At 41.6% G+C, this 27,187-nt stretch overlaps 1 protein-coding gene across 3 annotated transcripts; it reads left to right on the forward strand.

Annotated features, from left to right (window-relative positions):
• Positions 1-1,027: 1,027 nt before the first annotated feature.
• On the forward strand, positions 1,028-26,917 carry dek (DEK proto-oncogene). 3 transcript variants are annotated; one of them, XM_033013785.1, is made up of 11 exons: positions 1,028-1,219; positions 6,133-6,280; positions 6,578-6,691; positions 9,340-9,449; positions 11,905-11,999; positions 15,422-15,542; positions 16,299-16,472; positions 19,996-20,137; positions 21,531-21,679; positions 25,762-25,830; positions 26,274-26,917. In XM_033013785.1, the coding sequence occupies exons 2-11, from the start codon at positions 6,148-6,150 to the stop codon at positions 26,283-26,285; spliced, it is 1,119 nt and encodes a 372-aa protein (XP_032869676.1). In that variant the 5' UTR covers positions 1,028-1,219; positions 6,133-6,147; the 3' UTR covers positions 26,286-26,917. The 3 variants fall into 3 exon arrangements, with proteins under 3 accessions (XP_032869676.1, XP_032869681.1, XP_032869668.1); XM_033013790.1 differs by lacking the exon at positions 1,028-1,219 and adding an exon at positions 1,268-1,358 and having other exon boundaries at positions 26,274-26,915; XM_033013777.1 differs by lacking the exon at positions 1,028-1,219 and adding an exon at positions 5,884-5,970 and having other exon boundaries at positions 26,274-26,915.
• Positions 26,918-27,187: the final 270 nt, after the last annotated feature.

The following is a 27,187-nucleotide window of genomic DNA, read 5'->3' on the forward strand; positions in this document are numbered from 1 at the left end:
TAAGGGGGAAATCTTTTAGGACCGAGATGAGGAAAACATTTTTCACACAGAGAGTGGTGAATCTGTGGAATTCTCTGCCACAGAAGGTAGTTGAGGCCTGTTCATTGGCTATATTTAAGAGGGAGTTAGATGTGGCCCTTGTGGCTAAAGGGATCAGGGGGTATGGAGAGAAGGCAGGTACAGGATACTGAGTTGGATGATCAGCCATGATCATATTGAATGGCGGTGCAGGCTCGAAGGGCCGAATGGCCTACTCCTGCACCTATTTTCTGTTTCTATGTTGGGATCTGAGTGCTTATGAACGTAACCGAATAGAAAAATCAATACAATCAACAAACATGGGGTTGCTGGTGACCGGAATTTATTGTGAAGGAGTTTTGAAAGAGCTCCACAAGTATGCAAAGTGGGGAATTTCTAAATAAAATCCATGGTATGGTTTTTGACAGAAAACAAAATGCTTTGTTTTACTTGAGTCTGAAGAAGGGTCCCTATCCAAATATTGCCTTATGCATTTTCTTCAGAGATGCTGCCAATCCCGCTGAGTTACTCCAGCATTTGGAATAGATCGGGTGGTTGCATAGTCTCTTGCCCATTTAAAGTGAAGGGAAAAAGATTGAATAAGAATCTGAGGGGTAACTTTTTCCACGCAATGAGTGGTGGGTGAATGGATCAATAAAGTGCCGGATGAGGTAGTTGAGGGGAGGAACTATCACAAAGTTTAAGAACCATTTAGACAGGATAGGACAGGTTTAGAGGGATAGGGACCAACAGGTGGTGACGAGTGTAGATGGGACATGTTGGGCCAGTGTGGACAAGTTGGGCCGAAGGTACGCCTCTATATTTGGTGTAAACCAGCTTCTTGCTTGGTTTCTTCTATCGCATTTTAAGGACAGCTTATGTATAGACCTTGTTCGGTCCGATGAAGGTGCTGTGCTCCAGCGAGGGAGAGAAAGAGGCCGACCACTCGGCCCATAGAGTTGTTGCTAGCAGACCCGCGGGGGAGGGGGGTGTCCGCCCCGTCGCGCGCCCGCCCGCCCGCTTCCATTGGCAGCCGCTTTTGCCGCGTGCGCCACAACTGCCATTTTGAATCTTGCGGCCGCTTGCTGGTGGCGCGCGATTCCGTTGCCCGCCCGCCCGCAGGAAGAAGCGCTCACCCGCCCGCTCGCCCGCTCACTCACTCGCCGCTGGTCCTGGGCTCGGCTCGGCTCACGGAACCCAGGTAAGATCCAGCCCCCCTTTCTCTCTCTCTCTCTCTCCCGCCCACTGGTCCTGGAGCTCATCTCGCCTCAACGGAGCGCAGCTGAAATCTCCCGTCCGCCCGTCTCTCTCTCCCGCTCGGATTGTTTCACGGAGAGCAGGTTAAACCCCCCTCCCTCCCCCTCCGGCGTCCGTCCCGATCGCCGCGTCGTCTGTGTGGCACCCGGACTGTATTATACGCGCGGGGTGTGAGGGGGGAAGTCTCTCCCGGGACTGACTGTGGGGAGAGATTAGAAACGCCGCGGCCTTCATTCCGCAGACGGCCCACCGACCGACCGTCTGTCAGTTCGCCCGCTCCAGCAACACACACCCGCCCGCCCGGATCCGCAAATCGGCTGCGGGGAGGCGAGGGAAGAGAGAGATAGGTAGGGGTAAGGAGAGAGGTTGGGGGGGGGGGGGGTTAGAGAGTGAGTGTGAGGGGGTAGAGAGAGAGTGAGGCGGAGGTAGAAAGAGTAAGGGCCGGTGGGGGTAGAGAGAGAATGAGAGGTGTAGTGGGAGAGAGAATTGTAGAATGGGTGAAGGAGTACTGCCGTCTCTATTCCCGCGCAGAGAAGCTGATCAAGTAGCCCCAACGTTGTTTATAAACAGTGGCTCGCCACACACCCACCTCTCCCTGCTTGTGTCCGCAGTTACTTCCTGCAGTTACAGGCCGCCCTGTATTGTTACACCGATCATTTAAACAACAAAAAACTCAACAGGAACAAGAAGCAGAGATCCAACCCCTTCCAGTCTTTTCGGCAGGATCATGGCTGTTCTAACTAACTTATTTTTTCCTGCACGATCTTCAAATCCCCCGCTTCTCTTGGTAGTCAGTAATTTGTTAACCGTATATTGAATGAACATCGTGGCTGGTCCTTCATAGCCTGCCGGGGAAAATCATTCCAAAGACCAGTCATTGTTTGAGAGATTGGACACAAAGTGCTTATCAGCCTGAAGACGGATATAAACATCACCTATCTATCTTCTCCAGAGCCTGACCTGCTGAGTTACTCCAGCACCTTGTGTCCTCTTTAGTGTATTAACCAGTATCTGCACTTCTTTATTTCTCTATTGTTTGAGGGATGGAATTTGTCCTCGTCCAAATCCTGCACGGTCCTTCTCTGTTCTGAGACAATCAGTAATGCATCAATCCGGAGATATTGCCTCCCTCCATCTATCCTGACCGGTCCTGTCAGAATGTCATAAGTATCAAACCTTAAACCTTGTCTTTGCATTCCCTCCTTGTAGGCAACTAGACCCATTCTTACTATTTTCTCCCTCCGACTCCGGTGCAAAGTATTCAGATTTCCCCCCATCTTCTTATATTTTTTGTCTTTGTAAATTGTTCGGAATGAAGTGTTTGAGTCTGATACTCAAGGTTAATCTGTACAATAAGTAAAACTGGAGCTTATTATTCATGGAAGAGTGAGAAATTATTATAAAGCATGACATATCCCATCACCAGTCATATTGATGTTCTTAAAATTGGTAATTGGCATACTAAACAAATATTTGGATAAAAATAACTTCCACTGCTGGCTGATTGCCCTGTTAGTATTTTAGACCATAAAACATTGGAACAGAATTAAGTCATTCAGCTCATCAAGTCTACTCTGTCATTCGATCATGGGTGATCTATATATCTTTTTCAACCCTATTCTCCTGCCTTTCCCTCATAGCCTTGGATGTCCTTACCAATCAAGATTCAATTTATCTCTGCTTATAAAATACCCAATGACTTGGCTTCCACAGCCATCTGTGGGTATGAATTCCACAGATTCACCTCTGGCTAAAGTAATTTCTCTTCATCTCCATTCTAAAGGTACATCCTTTAATTCATAAACTGTGCCCTCTGGTCCTAGACCTTCCCACTACTGGAAATATCCTCTCAACAGTCACTCTATCTAGGCTTTTCATTATTTGGTAGGTTTCAATGAGAATCTTCCTCATCCTTCTATACTCCAACATGTACATGGGATGGATGTGCTTGAGAGGCGTATGAGGCACAAGGTGCAGGTCATCCTGAAAAACCCCGGGCATCCCCTCCATGTAATTCTGGAGAGTCAAAAGAGCACTCGGAACAACAACCGGCTCCTCTCCCTGCCCTGTAGAACGGAGCGGTTCAGGAGATCCTTCACCCCTGCAGCCATTAGATTTGATAATTCGGACCGCTAGGCTGTAGGGGGATGCATTTTGCAATTTTTAATTTTTAATTGTTAATTATTGGTCTTTTTAAGTATTTATTGCTCTCAGGTAGTGTCCACATTGTATTCTATGTATTTTCTGTCTGCGTTCGTTTTGAATCTGTGGGTTTGTTGGTTGGGGGCTTCTGGACATCTGAATTTCCCTGAGGGGATCAATAAAGTATTTATTATTATTATTATTATTATTATTACAGGTCCAAACTATTTTACCATAGCATTTTGTGCTCCTCGAGAACATAATAAATATTCTCAAGGAGCTCAGAATAACTTATTTATTCAGAGAAAGAAGCACATAATCCTGATCACAATTAGAATTGTGGAGATTTTTTTGAGATTTCTTTGGATAAATATTTTGCTGCAGTAAAATTTTAGAATGACAGAGAATAGGTAGGCCAGTGAAACTAATTGGAGATTTATTTGGGGGTAAAAAAGCCGCATTAACTGGATTGTCACCTGTGCAATATAGTGAAGATACAGAATGTAGTTAACTATTGAATTGTGGTATTTCACGAGGTGTTATCCTCAGTAGAAGCCAGAAAGAGGTCCTTCAGCCCAATGTCCATTACGTCCAAGTTGTCTACCTGAGCTACTCCCATTTGCCTCTGTTTGGCCACGTCACAACAGGTCCATAGCAGACGGCATCCCGCTGACCCTAAACTCGTATCCAGAACACGTAGACACCAAGAGTACCTATTATCTTCTATTAGATACCTATTTATCCATTATAGCTCTTTCTTGAATACCATAGTTGGACCTAGGAATTAGCTCCCCTTCTCTGCCACTGGATCCTCTACTTTCTGACCCACAGACTGCAATGTGAGGAAAGGTGGCAACAACTTCTGCACAATAATTCTCAACACTAGAGCCCACAAGGATGTGTTCTCAGTCCACTACTATACTCCCTCTATTCTGTACAGCTAAGTTTTGTGATAATTTGATTTGATTTATCTACATTGTAGATTTAATTCAATCTACAATTCTGCAGATGACACCACTGTGGTGAGCCGAATCACAAACAGTGATGAAACGGAGTTCAGGAAGGAGGCAGAGAAATTGGTGACATGGTCCCAGGTCAATAACCTTCCCTCTCAATGTCAGCAAGACAAAAGAGCTATTGATGAAATATTTTGTAAGCTTCAAGGCTTGGGACATTTCGGCATGTCCCCAACACCTCTCACCAACTTCTACAGGTGGGCTGTAGAAAACATTTTATTGGGATGCATTGTAGCAACCAGGAGCGCGAGAAATTGAAGACAGTTGTGGACACAGACCATACCATCATGCAAACCAACCTCCCTTCTATTGACTCCATCTACACTTCATGCTTCTTCCGCAAGGCCACCAGCATAATCAAGGACAAGTCTCACCCGGACCACTCCCGCTTCTCTCCATTAGGCAAACATAGCCCTTCGAATCTTTCCTATCCACGTACCTGTCTAAATGTCTGTTAAACATTGTACGGTAGCTGCCTCTGCAGCTTCCCTGGTAGCTCTTTCCATATATCCACCACCTTTATTGTGTGAGAGAGAAAAAATGCCCCTCTGGCCCCTTTTAAATCTCTCAACCTGCCCACCTTGAACATGTACTATCTAATTTTAGACTTCACTACCTTGGAGAAAAGACAGTGACACATTACCTTTTTCAGAGGTTTTGCTTGTTGTAAATTTGCGAAGAGCTATTGATGAAATATTTTGTGACTGGTGGTTTCCAGTCCATCAGATACAATATATATACTTTGAGATATTATTAGTCATGTTTTTGGCTAGTTATGTTTATTAAGAAAATTGAAGATCCTGTAACATTGACATTCTTTCTGAGTAAATACATCGAAGGTAAACACAAAATGCTGGAGTAACTCAGCGGGTCAGGCAGCATCTCTGGAGAGAAGGAATGGGTGATGCTTCGGGTCAAGACCCTTCTTCAGACTTCTTTAAACTTGACCTGTAAGATTAGATCTTTAGCCCAAATTGTAAGGAATGCAGATCTACTAAGGAGACTAAATGTTTTTTTTAATCTGTGCTTTATAACAGCACTAACCACTTAATTCATTAATACAAAACTGATGATTAATGCTGTTTTGAAGGAAATTCTTGTTATAGCATCTTATGCAACATAAAATTCCAAAGCACTTAAAGCCATTTAAGTTTGAACTAGAGGAGCTCACTTTCTGCACAGTGAGGTTCCACAAACAGCAATAAGATAATTACCAATATTTCCTGGAGGCATGACAGGTGACCAAGGCACGAGAACCTTCCCGTGTTTCTTGGGAATGGTACTTGTTTTTTGCAGCCACCTGCAATTTGAATTGTTTGAAGCAAATAAAGACAATGTGTTGCAAGTGCACTACAGTGCCTGACAAAAAAAACAGAATTTACACTTTGGTTGATGACATTTCATCAGAACTAAAACTTAAAATGTGTTAAATTTCTGTATTGCAGAGATGGCAGGGGGTGCAGAGAAGAAAAAGAATATCAGTGTTAGAGATCGAGAGACTGCACACAGTTGTTTGAATGCTGATTGAGAGCAGGTGGTAAATACAAAATAATCACAGTTGATCTGACAGGAGGAAATAAAAATAAGATCTTGGAGTTAGATATTTTTTTTAAGCAGATATTGATCCAATCTGAATGCACTTTTATTAAAATGCTCATATCATCTACCTAACTAATGTGTATTAATTTGAAATTGGTAGATATCCTGTCCACACATGTATGCAAAGATGGCTACTCCTGAGAAAGCAAAGAAGGCTGAAGCAACAAAGAAGAGAAATAAGCCGGACAAGTCTTCCACAAAAATAGAAAAATTGGAAAGTGAAGAGGAGGAGGAGGAGGAGGAGAGAGGTAAAGTACAAATAATTCAAGACATCTTAAGTCAAACATTTTTTATTTTTTAAAGGCACAAAGTGGAAGAGCACCTCAGTGGGTCAAGCAGCATCCCTGGAGAACGTGATGTTGACTGAAGAAGTAACGATGGAGGCTGAAGAAGGGTGCCGACCAAAAACATCGCATATCCATATTCTCCAGGGATGCTGCCTGACCCGCTGAGTTGCCCCGTCATTTTGTGTCTTTCCTTGGTAACGCCTGCATCTGCAGTTCTTTGTTTAATTATTTACAAGAATATAACTTTTAATGTTATAGTTGGATTGCTGGAAAGAAGCCCGATTGTAGAGGGAAAAAGAGAAAAGAAAAAGGTGGAAAGACTGACTTTACAAGTGACACCGTCTGCAAAAGAGACATTTAGTGTTCCTGAAGGTAAACATCTCAGTTTAGTAATTTATAGTTGCTAATATTTTAATGTTTTAATGGATTTATCTTTTCTATGAGGAAACCAGGAAAGTGAAGAACCGGAGTGGTTTGAATCAATTCCTTACAATTCATAATCGATTATGGTCTGTAGAAGGAACAAGGATGATTTACTTTCAAATATTGTCACTGGGTAAAGCATGCCATGCCATAAGGAGACTACAATATTCCATCACATTTTGATTGTTAAAAATTGAATTTTAAAGGAAAAATAGTTGATGTACAAATACATACTTTTAAGTATCTGAGGAAACAATGTATCATGAAAGCCACCAGATTAGATCGAAGGCAGACACAAAATGGAAGGTAGACTTCTTCAGTCTGAAGAAATGGCTCGACCCGAAATGTCACCCATTCCTTCTCTCCAGAGTCTGTCCCGCTGAGTTACTCCAGCATTTTGTGTCTACCTTCGATTTTAAACCAGCATCTGCAGTTCTTTCTTGCACACGTAATGAGCATGTTATACAACTAACTGTGGTACAAATCCCAAACTGAGCCACAAACAGTGTTCATGTAAGTATTTCAAGAGGAGTTATTGGATAGCATAAAAAGGATCCCCCATGATATTTAAATAGAATTCAGTGGACAATGTGGGAGCAGCTAGATGATCTCGACTTTGCAGACGACATAGCTCTCCTTTCACACACACAGATACAAATGCAGGAGAAGACAGACAGACTCTCACAAGCTGCAACAAAACTTGGTCTTACACCCAATACAGCAAAGACACAGGTGATGAGGATCCACTCCAAAACCAGCAACCCTATCCTTATGCACAGCACTGCTCTAGAGGAGGTCGAAACATTCACATACCTAGGCAGTGTTGTGGACATCACCAGAGGGGCAGAGGCAGACATAAAAAGTAGAATCAATAAGGCAAGGGGGGTGTTTAAAATGCTCAGGAAGATCTGGAGCTCAAAACACATCTCAATCAACACCAAAATATGCATCTTTAACTCAAATGTGAAACAGGTGATGCTGTATGGATCAGAAACATGAAAACATCAAAACACACAACAAACAGGCTGCAAACATTCATTAATACCTGCCTTAGGAGAATACTTAACATCTGGTGGAGAGACAAATAAGCAATGTGGATCTGTGGAAAAGAACAAGCCAGGAGCCCATTGACTTACAAATTCGAAGGAGAAAATGGAGTTTGATTGGACACACCCTCAGGAAATCCGCCACAAACATCACCCGGCAAGCCCTGAAATGGAAACCCGAAGGAAAAAGGAAAAGAGGTCGCCATAGGAACAGCTGGAGAAGAGATGGCCAGACAGAAATGTCTGAGAGTGGGCTCGACTGGGTAGATCACGAAAGAACTGCCAACAACCGAGTGAGGTAGAGGATGTTTGTCAATGGCCTATACTCCCTAGAGATGCAAAGGATTTAAGAAGAAGAATTATATTTATTTCCCCTTCTGATTCAGATTCAGATTCAAACTTTATTGTCATTGTGCAGTGTACAGTACAGAGACAATGAAATGCAGTTAGCATCTCCCTAGAAGAGCGACAGAATATGAGCAATTGATATATTTACGTACATACAGTCGTAGTAGTGCAATTTTTCTGGTGGAAGGAGTAGTCCGGGGGGGGGGGGGGGGGGGTGACTGGCAATCACCGAGGTACAGAGTTAAGTAATGTAACAGCCGCAGGGAAGAAGCTGTTCCTGGACCTGCTGGTCCGGCAACGGAGAAACCTGTAACGCCTCCCGGATGGGAGGTGGGTAAACAGTCTGTGGTTGGTGTGAGAGCAGTCCTTGACGATGCTGCGCGCCCTTCGCAGACATAGCTTGCTTTGGACAGACTCAATGGAGGGGAGTGAGGAACCGGTGATGCGTTGGGCAATTTTCACCACCCTCTGCAGTGCTTTCTGGTCGGAGACAGAGCAGTTGCCATACCATACTGTGATACAGTTGGTAAGGATGCTCTCGATGGTGCAGCGGTAAAAGTTCACCAGAATCTGAGGAGACAGATGGACCTTCTTTAGTCTCCTCAGGAAGAAGAGACGCTGGTGAGCCTTCATGACCAGAGTTGAGGTATTGTGGGTCCAAGAGAGGTCATCGGAGATGTTGACCCCCAGAAACCTGAAGCTGGAATCACGTTCCACCTCCGTCCCGTTAATGTGGATGGGGGTGTGCGTGCCGCCCCTAGACCTTCTGAAGTCTACAATGAGCTCCTTGGTCTTCTTGGAGTTACGGGCCAGGTTGTTGTCAGCGCACCATGCTGCTAGGAGCTGGACCTCCTCCCTATAGGCCGACTCATCGTTGTTCATCTCCTGATACTTCGTGGTATTTTGCTAACAATATACTAAGTTGGTTAGACAAAATACTGGAAAGACGCTTATGTGGAAGATGGACCCGTTCTGTGGTATAAATCCAATTCAATTTATTTTTTGGAGCCGCCTTGCTATCTCAGATTATTATCTTACTCAGCAAACCTTGGCAGTTTTACATTTTTGAAAGACCAACATTTTCTTTAACTTAACCAGTTGAGGTATTTTAAATTTTTAAATAAAGTCTTGATTGGATAACAGCTTTGCTAATGGAAACTTGTCGGAGCAGCAATGATTGATTTTTGATTTTGTGTCGATTAGGTAGAGGCACAAGGCTGGGAGAAATTGAAAGGATACAGTATTTCATGAGCAAAACTAAGGCTGAAGATCTCAAAACTCTGCACAAAATCTTATACAATAGGCCAGGTTCGGTAAGCTGACTGAAAGTCTACGTGAGATTGATCATTTTAAGTAGTTCAACGGTCTGTTTCTATGCTGTATGATTTTAGCATTTGGAATAAAATATATATATATATATATATATATAACTTATTTAATTCTGTGGAGAATCCCACGCTTCATTTTTTTTTGTTGCATTGGAACCAAATTGATACACAGCAATTGCACAAGACAAACCATTTTTAATTTGTGGGTGAAATTTTCGGATGATTGTAAAGGGATGCATTCCTTTGACTATGATATTACCATTGACGCGGTCTGCTCCATGCATAAAGACTGGCGAATACTCACAACAGTGCTTTTTTTGGTTAATCCTCTCCTAATTCCATGAGGTTAAAGATAGTGTAAATAGAATATAATGGAGAATATATATATTTTATTGTGTAGATTAGCAACTCATTAATTAAATGCAAATAAATCAGGTGCTTATTTTTCATGACAGTGCCCCTCTTAAAAAGTTAAACAATTATTTTGTTATCCAGCCACATGACACGTTTATTAATCATCTGTATCAGACCTTTTGTGTCCAAAAAGGTACTGCATGCATGTAAAAGTTAATTACAGTGGGGATTTGTTATGACTTTTTTCCACTGTAATCTCGAGTAATGGAGTCATACAGCACAGAAGCAGGTTTCATGCTCACCAAGATGCCACATCTAAACAAGTACCAGAATTTTCTTTTCCATTTTCTATGTACCAATTGCATGTGTTTGTTCCATGTCCCTCAAATCCATTCCTATCCATGTATCTGTCCAAGTGTCTTTTAAATGACATTATATTACCTGTCTCAACTATTTCCTCTGTCAGCTTGTTCCATAATACCCATCACCCTCAGAGGAAAAAGTTGCCCCTCGTTCCTATTAAATCTTTACCCTTTCACCTTACACCTTTGCCTTCTGGTTCTTGATTATTCTATCCTGGGTAAAAGACTCTGCATTCACCCTAAATATTCCTCTCATGATTTTGTACACCTCTATAAGGTCACCCGTCAGCCTCCTGCACTACAAGGAGAAAAGTCCTGTCCAGCCCAACCTCTCCATATAAGTCAGGCCTTCAAGTGCTGGCAACGTCCTCTTAAATCTTTGCTGCACTCTTTCCAGTTTAATGACATCCTTCCTATAGCAGGGCGACTAATACTACAAAACTCCAAATTAGGCCTCATCAAAGTTGTACAACTGTAACATAACATCCCAACTTCTATACTCAATGACTGATGAATGCCAATATACCAAAAGCCACTTTATCCACCCTACCTACCTGTGATGCCACTTTCAAGGAAAAGTGTAACCTGTACTCCTTCATCCACTACAACACTCCCCGGGGCCCTACCATTCACCGTGAAGATCCAGTCCAGGGTTGTCTTCCCAAAATGGAATATCTCACAATTATCAGTATTAAACTCCATTCGCCATCTCAGCCCACTTGCCTAGCTGATCAAGCACCTGGTTTAATTTTTGATAACAATCTTCACTGCCTACGATACCACGATAGTGTCATCTGTAAACTTACAAATCGTGCCCTGTATGTTCTCATCCAGGTTGTTGATATAAACCACAAACACCAATCGATCTCTTGAGGGACACCACTCGTGACAGGCCATCAGTCTGAAAAGCAACCTTCCACCATCATCCTCTGCTTCCTTCCATGAAGCCAATTCTCTATCCAGTTGGCTAGCTCTCCCTGGATCCTGCATAATGTAACCTTCCAGAGCAGCCTACTGTACGGAAACTTTTCAAAGGCCTTTGGCCTCATCAACCTTTTTGGTTCCTACCAAATCAGATTCATAAGGCACGGAGAAAACAATGTTGACTATCAAAATGCTTACCCCGGTATATATCTTTTCCCTTAGAATTCTCTCCAGCAACTTGCCTATTGCAGCTGTTAGGCTCACAGATCTATAGTTTGCAGGCTTTTCCATACAGCCCTTCTTAAATAGAGGCATAACGTTAGTCACCCTCTAGTCTTCTGGCATATCATCAGTGTCTAGTGATCATACATATATCTCAACCAGGGCTCTTACAATCCCTTCTCTAGCTTTCCACAGTGTCCTCGGATTTCTCTGATCAAGCCCTGGAGATTTATCTACCTTCACATACCTTAGGACTTCCAACATATCCTTGACCATAATACAGACTGTCCTCAAGCGATATCTGTTAATTATTCCAAGTTCTTCATTCTTGACTTTTTCCATAGTAAAACCAGAGATTAACTTGTTGAGGACACAGATGACTGCTTTGGTTTCTGAGAGGTCCTTTCTTCCATTCTAATTGCCCTCTTTCCCTTAATGATGTCCCTTTGGATTCTCCTCAACATTACCTGCCAGAGCTATTATCTGCCAGAACTATCCTGCTCCTTTTTGCCCTAATGTTCAGAAAGTTACTTTAAATAAACTTTTCATGATTTTTTTTTTTAATTGATGCGTTTTAGGTTCCCACATTAAAGAGAAACATTCGTCTCTTCACTGGGTTCTCCTTTGAAATTGGCAGTGATCAGCACAAGAAAAAAGAAGAGGTACTGAAAAAGTGAGTAACCAATTATTCAATTTTACCTTTGCATTCAAAATAAAATTCTATTGGGTATAAATGTTTGAAAACATGCTGTCACGGCAATGTCGGAATATAATTAGCATTAGTTGAATGTGCACTTGGTGTGAATTATATTTGCTGTTTGTGTGAAAAGATATATATTAAAATAAATCGTTTTTTGGAGGTTAAACTGTTGGTGAGAAGCATCCTCTGGTCTTAAAAGGGACTGATAGGATGGTTGATGTATTAGTTTTACTTTCCAAAATTTCCTAGATTTGGGGAAGATTGAATCAAATTTAAAAAAAACAAATTCCATTATTCAGGGAAAGGAGATAAAGCCTGACTAAAATCAAATTAATTTAATATCTGCCATGGAAATATTGGAAGTTCTAAAAAATAATACAGCAGGTCACATAACAAATCATGGTCATCGGTCACCATGCTTTATTTTTTAAAGGGAAAGCCTGTTTGATCAATTATTTGTCAAAGTGGTTTGTGGAAAAAGCAGTGAGTAGATGAACTATAAGTTCCAGAAGGCCTGGAATGTGAGCCAGGGTTAGGGGGTATCCAGTGGACGAGCAGGGAGTGTGGCTAGAGTCAGGAATCTGGAGTGTGTCTCCATACACGAGTCAAGTGTGTGGCCAGAGCCAAAGTTAAGGAATGAATACCAAGGATCAGGAATGTGGCTGGGTTTGCAGCCGAAGCTGTCTCTTTCCTGCTCCATTTCTACTAATTGATTTGCAGGTAAATTTATGCTAGGTAATGTGCAAGAAAATGTAAGAACATTTTTATCCCAGCACCAACAACATCATATGCAGATTATGTTGGAACTTTGAGATAGGCACAAAATGCTGTGGTAACTCAGCGGGTCAAGCAGCATCTCTGGTTAGAAGGAATGGGTGACGTTTTGGGTCGAGACCCTTCTTCAGACTGAATCAGTGGAGAGGGAGATACCGAGGTAAGGTGTGAAAATGAGACGGGATGGAGATCAAGTAAAATGTAGAATAGCTTGTTAGCTAGGAAAAGGTAACGGCAAAGCAAACAGATAAAATGTAAACAAGGATAGTCAGACTAGTCGAAGAACTGGGAAGGGGAGGGATGGAGAGAGAGAAAGCAAAGGTTACTTGAAATTAGAGAAGTCAACATTCATACCGCTGGGCTGTAAGCTACCAAAGCAAAATATGAGGTGTTGTTCCTCCAATTTGCACTGGGACTCACTCTGACAATGGAGGAGGCCCAGGACAGAAAGGTCAATGTGGGAATGGGAGGGGGGGGGGGGAGTTAAAGTGTTTAGCAACCGGGAGCTCAGGTAGGTTTAGGTGGACTGAGCGGGGATGTTCAGCGAAACGAACTGCGCTTGCTCTCGCCGTATATAGGAGTCCACACGTGGATGAGGTTGGAGGAGGTACAAATGAACCTCTGCCTCACGTGAAAAGACGGTCGGGGTCCTTGGACAGAGTCGAAGGTGGAGGTATAGGGACATGTGTTGCAGGGGAAAGTACTTGGGGAGGGGGTGGGAAAGGACATGTTAACCAGGGAGTTGCGGAGGGAACGGTCTATGCGGAAAGCAAAATAGGTGGAGATGGGGAGATGTGGCTAGTGGTGGGATCCCATTGGAGGAACTTTATTGTGTTTTGAAACAAAAATGTGATAGTTGTAAATTTTTCTTTGTTCTGCTTCCTGTGTTTCTTGTAAAGCTTTTTCCAATGTTTTGTTAGCATATTCTAAGAATAATGATTTAAAAACATTGATATAGAATTGGTTGAAAATGCCTTCATCAAAGACGTTTGTCCATCCCCTCCCAGGATGATCGTGAATGTGGCGGGTCAGCTCATCTGTCCTGTCAAAGTGCGGGTAAACTGGGCCCCAAGAATATTAGGTCCAGTGACTGCCTGTGATAAGTCACGGATTTAAAAACTTCACATGAAAACCTTTGATGATCAATTGGACTGGTTAATTAATTCCTGTCACAAGGTCATGTGTGATAGGAGTAGAATTGGGCCATTCGGCTCATCAAGGCTACTCCACCATTCATCATCTTTCCCTACTAACCCCATTCTCCTGCCTTTTCCCCATAACCTCTGACACCTGTACTAATCAAGAATCTATCTATCTGTCTTAAAAATATCCATTGACATGGCCTCCACAGCCCTCTGTGGCAAAGAATTCCACAGATTCACCATCCTCTAACTACATAAATTTCTCTTTGTCTCCTTTCTAAAAGAACGTCCTTTAATTCTGAGGCTATGGCCTCTGGTCCTAGATTCTCCCACTAGTGGAGACATCTTCTCCACATCCACTCTATTCAAGCCTTTCACTATTCTGTGTTTCAATGAGGTCCCCCCCTCATTCTTCTAAACTCCAGCGAGTACAGGCTCATCATAGGTTAACCTACACATCCCTGGGATCATACTAGTAAACCTCCTCTGGACACTTTCCAGAGCCAGCACATCCTTCCTCAGATACGGTGCCCATAATTGCTCTCAATATTCCAAATGCGACCTTACCAGCACTTTATAGATCCACAGCATTACATCCCTGCTTTTGTATACAAGCCCCCTTGAAATAAATGCGAGCATTGGGCTTGCTTTCTGTACTACCGATTCGACTTGCAGATTAACTTTTTGGGAATCCTGCACCAGCATTTCCATTTGCACCTCCGATTTCTCCTAATTTAGAAAATGATCTATGCCTTTATTCCTACTGCCAAAATGCATGACTCCACACTTTGCTTCACTATATTTCATCTGCCACTTCTCTGCCCACTCTCCCAACCTGTCCAAGTCATTCTGCAGAGTCCCTGCTTTCTCTCTACCACCTGCCCTCCCACCTATTTTTGTATCATCCGCAAACTTGGCCACAAAGCGTTCAATCCCCTCGTCCAAATCATTAATATACAATGTGAAGAATGGTGGTCCCAAGAAGAGTAGCGCCCTCAGCACACGTTACTGGCTACAAACCAGAAAAAGCACCCTTTATTGCCATTCTTTGCCTTCTGCTATCCAGCCTACCTGCTATCCATGCTAGTATCTGCCTTTTGATACCATGGGCTCGCATCTTCCTTGCAGCCTCACGTATGGCACCGTATTAAAGGCTTTCTGAAAATCTAAATAAACAACATCTACTGACTCTCCTGTTTAAGAAGGAACTGCAGATGCTGGAACAATCGAAGGTAGACACAAATGCTGTTTCTCCAGCATTTTTGTCTACCTACTGACTCTCCTCTTTACTTTTTCAAAGAATTCCAGCAAATTTGTCAAGCGAGACCTCCCATTCACAAAGCCATGCTGACTTCAGCCTATTTTATCGTCAGTCTCATTCATTATAGTTTTATTATGTATCTGAAGACACTTCCGTTGTGTACTTTATAATGCTCTTACAGCTCTATTGATGTTTTCTGTTTTTCCCCGTAATTTTAGGAATCCAATTACAGTATTGAAGGTGATCTGTACTGTCCTGGATCTGGAAAGAAAGGGCACAAAAGATGAAATTGTTTCAAAAATTTTGAACTTCTTGATGAAACCCAAGGCATCTGGGAAGGTAGATGTTTTGAAATCTGAATTGCTTTTGTGAAATAACAAAAAACTTGTATTGAATAACTGAATAACTGTATATTTTAACTGCAATATCTTAACTGTTTACGAAGGGCAGCAAGAATTTGCCTTGTAAATACTGCCTCATGTGTGTGTGATAGGGAAGAGGAACGGGATTCATTTATATTGGCGACGGTGGGGATTAATCAATAGCCAGTCAGCATGGTTTTGTCTCGGTAATATTGATTGAGGCCAAATTCAGGTAAAACATTTTGAACAAGTAACAAAATGTTTTAATTGGGGCATTGAATCTAAGTGGACTTTTAAGTCTTTGACAAAGTCCTAGATGGGAAATTGGTCCAAAAGAATTAAGAGCTCGTGGGATTTAAAGCTGGTTGGCAAATTGGTTCTAAAATTGGCTTGATAATGGAGAGCAGAGGTTGACACCATAGGTTTGCTTCAAATTTTTGCTAAAAAATAATTTGTGTAATCACAAGCAAAATCGCTTATGATCCAGACCAATAAGGTAGCTCAATAGAATCAAAAATGTTTAATATTAAAATGCATCAGTGTAAAATAATCTTAATCTCATGTCCTAAAAATGTACCATGGTAACAACAAATTGACAAAAATACTGCAAAACAAAAATGTTGGTTCTATTCATACTGTCTTTATTTAGAATGAAAAATTGCATGTCTTAAAACTACTTTGCAGATCAATAAATTCGTTAACAGAATTAATTTGTACTTAACTATAATTGTAGTCATTACCAAAGCCTAAGAAAAAGCGTCAAAAGGGTGGAAAGAAAGAAAGCTCGGGCTCCAAGAAAAAGAAATCCAAGCCTTTAGAAGAGATTCTTACCGATGAATCTAGCAGTGAGGAAGAAAAGAAAGAAGAAAAATTGTCACATGAAAGTGACGTGGAAGAAGCAGCTGAGGTTTGTAATTGTCATTCTTGAACGTATTGAGTTTTTTTTGGAATTCACTGGATTTTTACATTTATATTGGTCAGCAATTGCAATGAGGGAGGACTTAATCAACATATTTTAAATTTTAGAAAAACCAGAGCATTTTTCGAAGACATGGACAACATTCATTGATTTATTACAAGGATAGTATGGTGCAACACAATTTTGGAGTTAAATCTAATTATGGGTTGGGTGATGGGTGGGGAGGGATGCGAGGCAGGTATATCATCACCTTTTGTTTTTCTTTCTGTTTTTGTCTTTTTATTTCTCTACGTCTTTCTTATTTCTTTTACTTACTCTTTGGCTACACCAATTTGGTAGTCTAGGGGTTCTATACTTGCACATCCACTTTTTCTCTCTCTTGCTTTTTCTCTCTTCTTTTCTCTTAACTTTAGCTAAAAATTAAAATTGAAGCTGTACAATAACTGTATGATGTCATATGCCGCTGGTTATATTTTTGTACACTGCTAATAAATTTAAAAAAAAAACATAATTTACATTTTATATTAACTCTACTCTTGACAAAGTAGACGTGGAGAGGATGCTTCTTTTTGTGGGGGATTCTAGATTTGGGGTTTACTCTTTAATAGCATGTGCATGGCAATTGTTTCTGTCTGAGTCTTTGGAACTTTCTCAAGGGGCAGTGGGTGCTGAGCCTAGCTAGCGTTTCTTGGGGACTATGATCTGTCTTGGATGCTTTTGCAGAGGTGAGTTAGAAGCGGGCAAACAATTTGGAGATGTTATATGTGCAATTTTCACTATAGGGTATTCACTGCATAATCTAGGATCTCGGTCCTGGTAATTCTGATAGGCCAGGTAAAAACTGATGGTGGGCTCGTTGCTGCAGTTGTTTACAATTACATTAGTTTCAACTCCTTGCTATTTCTATCTGCCAGTTAAGATCCACATCATTCTGAATGGTCTCCAAATTTGAATGGTCTCCAAGTTTTGGTCTCCAAATTTGAGGAAGGACATTCTTGCTATTGAGGGAGTGCAAGGTAAGTTAGAAACATAGAAACATAGAAATTAGGTGCAGGAGTAGGCCATTCGGCCCTTCGAGCCTGCACCGCCATTCAATATGATCATGGCTGATCATCCAACTCAGTATCCCGTACCTGCCTTCTCTCCATACCCTCTGATCCCCTTAGCCACAAGGGCCTCATCTAACTCCCTCTTAAATATAGCCAATGAACTGGCCTCGACTACCCTCTGTGGCAGAGAGTTCCAGAGATTCACCACTCTCTGTGTGAAAAAAGTTCTTCTCATCTCGGTTTTAAAGGATTTCCCCCTTATCCTTAAGCTGTGACCCCTTGTCCTGGACTTCCCCAACATCGGGAGCAAACTTCCTGCATCTAGCCTGTCCAACCCCTTAAGAATTTTGTAAGTTTCTATAAGATCCCCTCTCAATCTCCTAAATTCTAGAGAGTATAAACCAAGTCTATGCAGTCTTTCTTCATAAGACAGTCCTGACATCCCAGGAATCAGTCTGGTGAACCTTCTCTGCACTCCCTCTATGGCAATAATGTCCTTCCTCAGATTTAGAGACCAAAACTGTACGCAATACTCCAGGTGTGGTCTCACCAAGACCCTGTACAACTGCAGTAGAACCTCCCTGCTCCTATACTCAAATCCTTTTGCTATGAAAGCTAACATACCATTCGCTTTCTTCACTGCCTGCTGCACCTGCATGCCCACTTTCAATGACTGGTGTACCATGACACCCAGGTCTCGCTGCATCTCCCCTTTTCCTAGTCGGCCACCATTTAGATAATAGTCTGCTTTCCTGTTTTTGCCACCAAAATGGATAACCTCACATTTATCCACATTATACTGCATCTGCCAAACATTTGCCCACTCACCCAGCCTATCCAAGTCACCTTGCAGTCTCCTAGCATCCTCCTCACAGCTAACACTGCCCCCCAGCTTAGTGTCATCCGCAAACTTGGAGATATTGCCTTCAATTCCCTCATCCAGATCATTAATATATATTGTAAATAGCTGGGGTCCCAGCACTGAGCCTTGCGGTACCCCACTAGTCACTGCCTGCCATTGTGAAAAGGACCCGTTTACTCCTACTCTTTGCTTCCTGTTTGCCACCCAGTTCTCTATCCACATCAATACTGAACCCCCAATGCCGTGTGCTTTAAGTTCACAAGGTTAATTCCCCGGATGGCAGGACGGACTGTCATAAGCTGAGAGAATGGAGCGACTGGGCTTGTATACTCTGGAATTTAGAAGGATGAGAGGAGATCTTATTGAAACATAAGATTATTAAGGGTTTGGCATGCTAGAGGCAGGAAACATGTTCCCAATGTTGTGTGAGTCCAGAACCAGGGGCCACAGTTTAAGAATAAGGGGTAAGCCATTTAGAACTGAGAAGAGGAAACTTTTTCACACAGAGAGTTATGAAAGTTAGTGGAAAGGAGACCTCTAAAATCCTGGAATTAATTGGGCATATTCATCTTCATCAACTTAAACAGTAGTTGAGGGTTAAGGATGACAATGTGGAAGATGCCTTTGCGTGAATTCATATAAAGCATTGACTGCAGCAAATTAGATACTGCACAGTAATGACAAAAGATAACTGCATGCTCTAATGCATGCACACATGTTTCTGCATTTTACACACATGCAGATGGAGCCTATCCATACGAAATAGAGCCTTACTGTATTTTCTGTGTTAAGCCACACTGCGGAAACTCCATCTGACTCCTCCACCCATCCCCTCCCAATCCTGCCTCATTTACATGATATTAATTTTTCTTCCAATGTACTGATTTAAAAGACTGTTAGATGGCACATGGATATCCAAGAAATGGAGGGAAATGGATCACTTGCAGGCAGAGGAGATTAGTTTATCTTGGCATCATGTTTGGCACAGATATTATGGGCCAAAGCGTCTGTTCCAATGCTTTACCGTTCTATGTACTCTACGTGGTCTGTCATGTGAGACTTGGGAAACCGACTATTTTCAGTTAATGTAGTAGTCAAGGGTCATTGATAATCAGAATTTTTATGCAGTCTATAATTCAATATTCTATAATTTGAGCAGTGAGTGGCTACTTTTTAATCACAATAGGGTGGCACAGCGGTGGAGTTGCTGCCTTGCAGTGCCAGAGACCTGGGTTCAACCCTGACCTCGGGTGCTGTCTGTACTGTGTTTATACATTCTCCCTGTGATCGTGTGGGTTTTCTCTGGGTGCTCCATTTCTTCCCCCACTTCAAAGACCTACAGGTTTGTAGATTCTATAAATTGTCCCTAGTGTGTAGGATAGTGCTAGTTAGTGTACAGGGTAATCGCTGGTCGGAGTGATCTCTGGGCTGAAGGGTCTGCTTCCACGTTGTATCCAAGTCTAAAGTAAAGTCTAAAGGTAGAAGTCAATGGCTTCACACAGTTTTATCAGAAATTATTTTATAGTAACCCAAAAGCAAACCACAGAATGGCACTAAATATTTTTGAGCGCAAGTTAAGAATACCATGATTTTTTTTCAGCCACCGAAGAAAGTGACTAAAAAAGAAAAAGTTACAACAAAAGCAGTGTCTAAAGGCAAGAAGGGGCAAAATACCAAAGCAACAAATGTGAAAAAGGCTGACAGTAGCACCGCAAAGAAAACTGCAGCTCTTGCCAAGAAGGGTAAGTACTTGATTAACTACTTATGAGATTAACAAATAACTAATTAACAGATGAGGGAGGGTGAAAGTTTTGGCTGGGTGTTTGGAAAAATTCCTTTGGTTTGTTTTACTCGTACGCTGTCCGTTCTAATTATTTGGTTCAGATCTATAGTTTTGTAAATCTGCAAAATTCAATGCACTTCATGATGAGCAGTGGACTAAGAACAGCCCTGGGAGAAATGGTTGAGATTTCAGATGGAAACCATGCATTAGGACTCAAGATTTTTGTTACTGTTGGAGAATTTTTTTTCAAATTTAAGTCGGAGAAAATGAAATGTTGATCTAGCTAAGGAACATTATGTTTATGGGAACAGTTACACAAAATTGAGAATGAATGCTGTTAAGATGAAATGGTTACTGATCTCATCAGTTGCCTTTTTAAAAAACACATACATTTGAGGTCTGAAGAAGGGTCTCGACCTGAAACGTCACCTCTCCACAGATGCTGCCAGCTCCGCTGAGTTACTCCAGCATTTTGTGTCTATATACATTTGATGAATGTCATTTTAGAAGCCAATTATACTGTAAATTTTTCATGTAACACATTTGGTAAGAAATATCACTATCTGCACAAAATTGTAATGCATGAGATTGTAAACCTTTCCACTATCCTAATAATGTAGAAAACACACAATTTGAATCTACTTTCTAGGAAAGATCTTCCACTGAGGTAAAAAGTTGAAATCAAATTCATGACCTATATTCCTCGGGAGACAACATTGGAATAATTCACTCCTGAGGTTGCAGGGAGTTCTTGGCTCTAACTTTTATATTTAAAGATGAGGTGACTTGCTGAAAAAGTTCTTGAAACTAATCTGAGCTTTTCTGTGCTTAGATATGCAGTAAGAACGGCAAATCTCGCTTTGCGATTGTAAAAGAGAAGAGGAAGTGCTTGCAGTCTCAGCTGGTGAATGTTGCAAACGATTTTGGAATGAAGGAAGAAAATTATTGATATTTTAAATCATGTTTTGACTCATTTGCTTAGTACCTAAATACATCCTTGTAACAACATCGTGACGAACAACGCATTTCTAATGCTGGTGTTCATTTTCTCACCCTGTAATCAAATTTTTCATGTACAGTACGGTTTGTACGTCAATACAAGGGTGACCTGAGTGCAACCAATTCTGCTCATTAAGCAGCCACAAGCTCCCCTGCACCGTGTCCTTCTGCTACTTCCCCCTCACCAAAGCCTTCTCAAAATATATTCAATATCTTGTTTTGCCCAATAGGAAAAGGGAAGCTGAGGTGGGCTATAGCGTGTGCATTTGAGCAATTTTATAATAAAGCTAAAAGTATTGTGTTCAGTGACTTTTGTTTGAAACCTTGTATTTTATCTTGTTACTGTGTGTCAGAAAGTGAATCGGAAGACGGTTCAGATGATGAACCGCTGATTAAAAAACTAAAGAAACCACCTACAGATGAAGAAATAAAGAAAACAGTCAGGAACTTGTTGGCTGATGCAAACTTGGAAGAAGTCACAATGAAACAAATTTGCAAAAAGGTGATTTTTTCCTTTATTGAAGTTCAGATTAGCATTAAAAGATTATAGAGTTCTCTAAAACTATGGTAACATTTAGAAAATCATGCTAATAATGTCTTAGAAATTCAAATGAGAGGAAATTGGAGAGAATTGCAATGGGCAGGGCATTGATACTGAGCAAATTGTTGGAGGTGCAGTGTTTCCAGGTCCTAGAGTGATAGTACAGCGTGGAAATAGGTCTATCGGCCCAACTTGCCCACAATGCTCCATCTACAAGCTCCATCTACACTAGTTCATCCCAGTTTGGCAAAGAAATAAATCAGGGAAGGTAGTGCATCCGTGGATAACAAGGGAAATCAGGGATAGTATCAAAACAAAAGATGAAGCGTACAAATTAGCCATAAAAAGCAGCCTACCAGAGGACTGGGAGAAATTCAGAGTCCAGCAGAGGAGGACAAAGGGCTTAATTAGGAAAGGGAAAATAGATTATGAAAGAAAACTGGCAGGGAACATAAAAACTGACTGCAAAAGCTTTTATAGATATGTGAAGAGAAAAAGATTAGTTAAAACAAATGTAGGTCCCTTGCAGTCAGAAACAGGTGAATTGATCATGGGGAGCAAGGACATGGCAGACCAATTGAATAACTACTTTGGTTCTGGCTTCACTAAGGAAGACAGAAATAATCTGCCAGAAATAGCAGGGGGCCGGGGGTCAAATGAGATTGAGGAACTGAGTGAAATCCATGTTAGCCGGGAAGTGGTGTTGGGTAAATTGAATGGATTAAAGGCCGATAAATCCCCAGGGCCAGATAGGCTGCATCCCAGAGTACTTAAGGAAGTAGCCCCAGAAATAGTGGATGCATTAGTGATAATTTTTCAAAACTCTTTAGATTCTGGAGTAGTTCCTGAGGATTGGAGGGTAGCTAATGTAACCCCACTTTTTAAAAAGGGAGGGAGAGAGAAAACGGGGAATTACAGACCAGTTAGTCTAATGTCGGCAGTGGGGAAACTGCTAGAATCAGTTATTAAAGATGGGATAGCAGCACATTTGGAAAGTGGTGAAATCATTGGACAAAGTCAGCATGGATTTATGAAAGGTAAATCATGTCTGACGAATCTTATAGAATTTTTCGAGGATGTAACTAGTATAGTGGATAAGGGAGAACCGGTGGATGTGTTATATCTGGAGTTTCAGAAGGCTTTCGACAAGGTCCCACATAAGAGATTAGTATACAAACTTAAAGCACACGGTATTGGGGGTTCAGTATTGATGTGGATAGAGAACTGGCTGGCAGACAGGAAGCAAAGAGTAGGAGTAAACGGGTCCTTTTCACAATGGCAGGCAGTGACTAGTGGGGTACCGCAAGGCTCAGTGCTGGGACCCCAGCTATTTACGATATATATTAATGATTTGGACGAGGGAATTGAATGCAACATCTCTAAGTTTGCGGATGACACAAAGCTGGGGGGCAGTGTTAGCAGTGTGGAGGATGCTAGGAGGCTGCAAGGTGACTTGGATAGGCTGGGTGAGTGGGCAAATGCATGGCAGATGCAGTATAATGTGGATAAATGTGAGGTTATCCACTTTGGTGGCAAAAACAGGAAAGTAGACTATTATCTGAATGGTGGCCGATTAGGAGGGGGAGATGCAACGAGACCTGGGTGTCATGGTACACCAGTCATTAAAAGTAGGCATGCAGGTGCAGCAGGCAGTGAAGAAGGCGAATGGTATGTTAGCATTCATAGCAAAAGGATTTGAGTATAGGAGCAGGGAGGTTCTACTGCAGTTGTACAGGGTCTTGGTGAGACCACACCTGGAGTATTGCGTACAGTTTTGGTCTCCTAATCTGAGGAAAGACATTCTTGCCATAGAGGGAGTACAGAGAAGGTTCACCAGACTGATTCCTGGGATGTCAGGACTTTCATATGAAGAAAGACTGGATAGACTCGGTTTGTACTCGCTAGAATTTAGAAGATTGAGGGGGGATCTTATAGAAACTTACAAAATTCTTAAGGGGTTGGACAGGCTAAATGCAGGAAGATTGTTCCCGATGTTGGGGAAGTCCAGAACAAGGGGTCACAGTTTAAGGATAAGGGGGAAATCTTTTAGGATCGAGACGAGGAAAACATTTTTCACACAGAGAGTGGTGAATCTCTGGAATTCTCTGCCACAGAAGGTCGTTGAGGCCAGTTCATTGGCTATATTTAAGAGGGAGTTAGATGTGGCCCTTGTGGCTAAAGGGGTCAGGGGGTATGGAGAGAAGGCAGGTACAGGATACTGAGTTGGATGATCAGCCATGATCATATTGAATGGCAGTGCAGGCTCAAAGGGCCGAATGCCTACTCCTGCACTTATTTTCTATGTTTCTAGTCCCACCAGCTGCTCGCTTGGCCCACAAATTTCAGAAAGCCTTTAATAAGATGCCACACATGGTATCAAAGGACAGATACTAGCATGGATAGCAGGTTGGCTGGATGGCAGAAGACAATGAGTGGCAATAAAGGGGGATTTTTCTGGTTGGCTGCCAGTGACTAGCGGAGTTCCGCAGGGGTCTGTGCTGGGGCCAATACTCTTCACGTTGTATATTAATGATTTGGACGAGGAGATTGAAGGCTTTGTGGTTTTGCGGATGATACAAAAATAAGTGAAAGGGTAGAGAGTGTAGAGAAAACACAAGGATATGCAGAAGGATTTGGGCAGGTTGGGAGAGTGGGCAGAGATGTGGCTGATGGAATACAGTGTAGCAAAGTGTGGAGTCAAGTATTTTGGTAGGAATAAAGGTGTAGACTCTTCTAAATGGGGAGAGAATGCAGAAATCAGAGATGCAAAGGACTTGGGAGTGCTGGTGCAGGATTCTCAAAAAGCTCATCTTTAAGTCGAATCGGTAGTAAGGAAGGCAAACGCAATGCTAGCATTTATTTCAAGAGGGCTTGTATACATAAACAGGAATGTAATGCTGAGGCTCTATAAGGCGCTGTAAGGTCTCATTTGGAATATTGTGAGCAATTTCAGGCACCATGTCTGAGGAAGGATGTGCTGGCTCTGGAGAGGGTCCAGAGGAGGTTTACAAGAATGATCCCAGTAATGAGTAGTGTTTGTCGGCACTGGGCCTGTACTCACTGGAGTTTAGAAGAGAGGGGACCTCATTGAAACGTACAGAATGGTGAAAGACCAGGGGTGTCAAACTCAATTTAGGTCACGGGCAAAATGCGTCTTCATGTGCGCCGGATCACGCCATGCATACGCGAACGCAGTCCGATCTGGCACCACGGACAGCTGCAGCCCACTCTGGCGTCAGGGAAATCATCCCGCGGGCCCCATCGCAGGCTGCATCCGGCCCGCGAATTTGACACCCCAGGCTTCGACAGAGTGGATGGGGAGAGGATGTTTCTACTAGTGGGACAGTCTAGCACTAGAGGTCACAGCCTCAGAATTAAAGGATGTTCTTTTAGGAAGGAGATGAGGAGACATTTATTTAGTCAGAGGGTGGTGAATCTGTGGAACTCTTTGCCACAGAAATATCCACTGGAGAGGCAGTCAGTGGATATTTTTAAGGCAGAGATAGCTAGATTTTTGCTTAGTACAGGTGTCAGAGGTTTTGGGGAAAAGGCAAGAGAACAGGGTTAGGAGAGAGAGAGAGAGGTAGATCAGCCATGATTAAATGGCAGAGTAGACTTGATGGGCTGAGTGGCCTAATTCTACTATCACTTATGACAACACCCAAAACCTATCCTATCCATGCACTTATGCAGATGTCACGTAAACCTAATACTGTATTTAACCAGGAACTTGATTTTTTGCTCCATGGGTCACATGAGGCCGAACATTTAATTATATTTCCATTTTCAAACCATGACTCAAATTCGCACTGTGCTCTGATGCGGGGTGGGAGAAATGGGTTAGTGCTGCTTCACTAAATTGTAAGTTCTGTGTAGTGATCACCTTACACTTAACCAAGTGCACACTGAGAACATTGAATTGGAAATGAGATGAATAGCAGCGTCATATATCAATATAGTGATTTCCTGAAAAAAAGCATGGTTATATCCTATGTTTCTAGTATTGTTCTTTATCATTAAATTAATTTCCTTTTATTTTTCAGGTGTTTGCTGTCTATCCGGAATATGACCTGTCTGCTAAGAAAGATTTTGTCAAGAACACTGTGAAAGCGGTAGGTATTGATTACTCTTTCATCATTATTTATAAATCTCTCATTTAAAACTGGGTCTCAGGAAGTTCTAACAAACTATTTTTGTCCCATAACCCCTGACACAAAAGATGCACAGAAGAAAGTTAGGGGTTACATATTGTAGTCAGAAGATTTATACTGGTGTATGTAATTTTGGATAAGATGTAGCAATAGGAATGGGAATGCTCTACCATAAGGGAGAATGTTTAGTTAATTTGCTCACATGGCCTGTATAAAATCAGATGCCTCAAAGCAGAAGTGATGGAATGCTTTTAATGCAGTTTGGAGCTCCATTAGTGTCAAATAATTGAGTAAGATTCACAAATAAATATGGGGCTGAACGAAAGCCCATATAACTAAGCATCGCCCATACCACTCTTGGGCGACTAAATTTATGCTGTAACATTGTAATTTTTATTTTTCAGTTGATATCATGATAATGATCCCTATTCAAAGAAACCAGCAAAGTGATCAGATGGCATTGCTACCATATTCCATGTGGATTGAGAAATTGGATTGACACCAGCACAAATAAGAATGCATTTCTTTAAGCGGAGATTGTTGTAAGCCATATTAAATGTCAATAACAATCGACCATCTTTCAAACTAGACTTGGCTTCTTTAGCTGTAGATCTGCCTTTTAAGACGAACTTTTATCTGTTAAATTTTCTAGTAGTGTACTAGTTTTTTAACCTGTTTATGAAAATGTAAATTTAAATGAGTTGTGAATAAATTACCCAGTAACTTCATTATGGTTAAGCATGTCTTATTTCTCTCTAATTAGAGTTTAGTCAAATAAATTAGAAAAGTGGCTGGTTTTCCTAAGCTTAAACCTGGAACGTAGTTGCATGTACTGTTAAAACAATTTAATTATCTTGGACGTCGATTTGATCGTTTTGTATTTAAATGTTTTCAAAGCAAGACTATGATTTTAATTTTGTAAAAGGGGAATGTTTTTTTAAAAATTGGAGATGCAGAAGATGTACATCTGTAAACTTGAGTTCTTTGTAGAACTTGTTTTGACTATTACATGCCCGAGCTCAAAGTGAAATAAAAATGCAAGGAGACATTTCAGGCTTTTTTTTCCAATGCTTTATAAATAGGAGTATGACCATCTGACAAATCTTTCCAAATGGAAAGAAAAACATCCATCTTGCTGCAAACCCATTTAATCATTGTGCACCTATTCAGAGTTAAATTTAACTGATACAATGAGACAGTAGTCTTAGTATCCTGGATAATCAGTAAGTTGGTGCTTAAATTAGAATTAAACAAGTTCAGAAAGTAGAATTTTTGTACTGGATAAAAGCTTTGATTTGGTTAGCACTATGTAAACCAG

The sequence above is a fragment of the Amblyraja radiata genome, chromosome 2, assembly GCF_010909765.2.
Source record: "Amblyraja radiata isolate CabotCenter1 chromosome 2, sAmbRad1.1.pri, whole genome shotgun sequence".
Taxonomy (NCBI): domain Eukaryota; kingdom Metazoa; phylum Chordata; class Chondrichthyes; order Rajiformes; family Rajidae; genus Amblyraja; species Amblyraja radiata.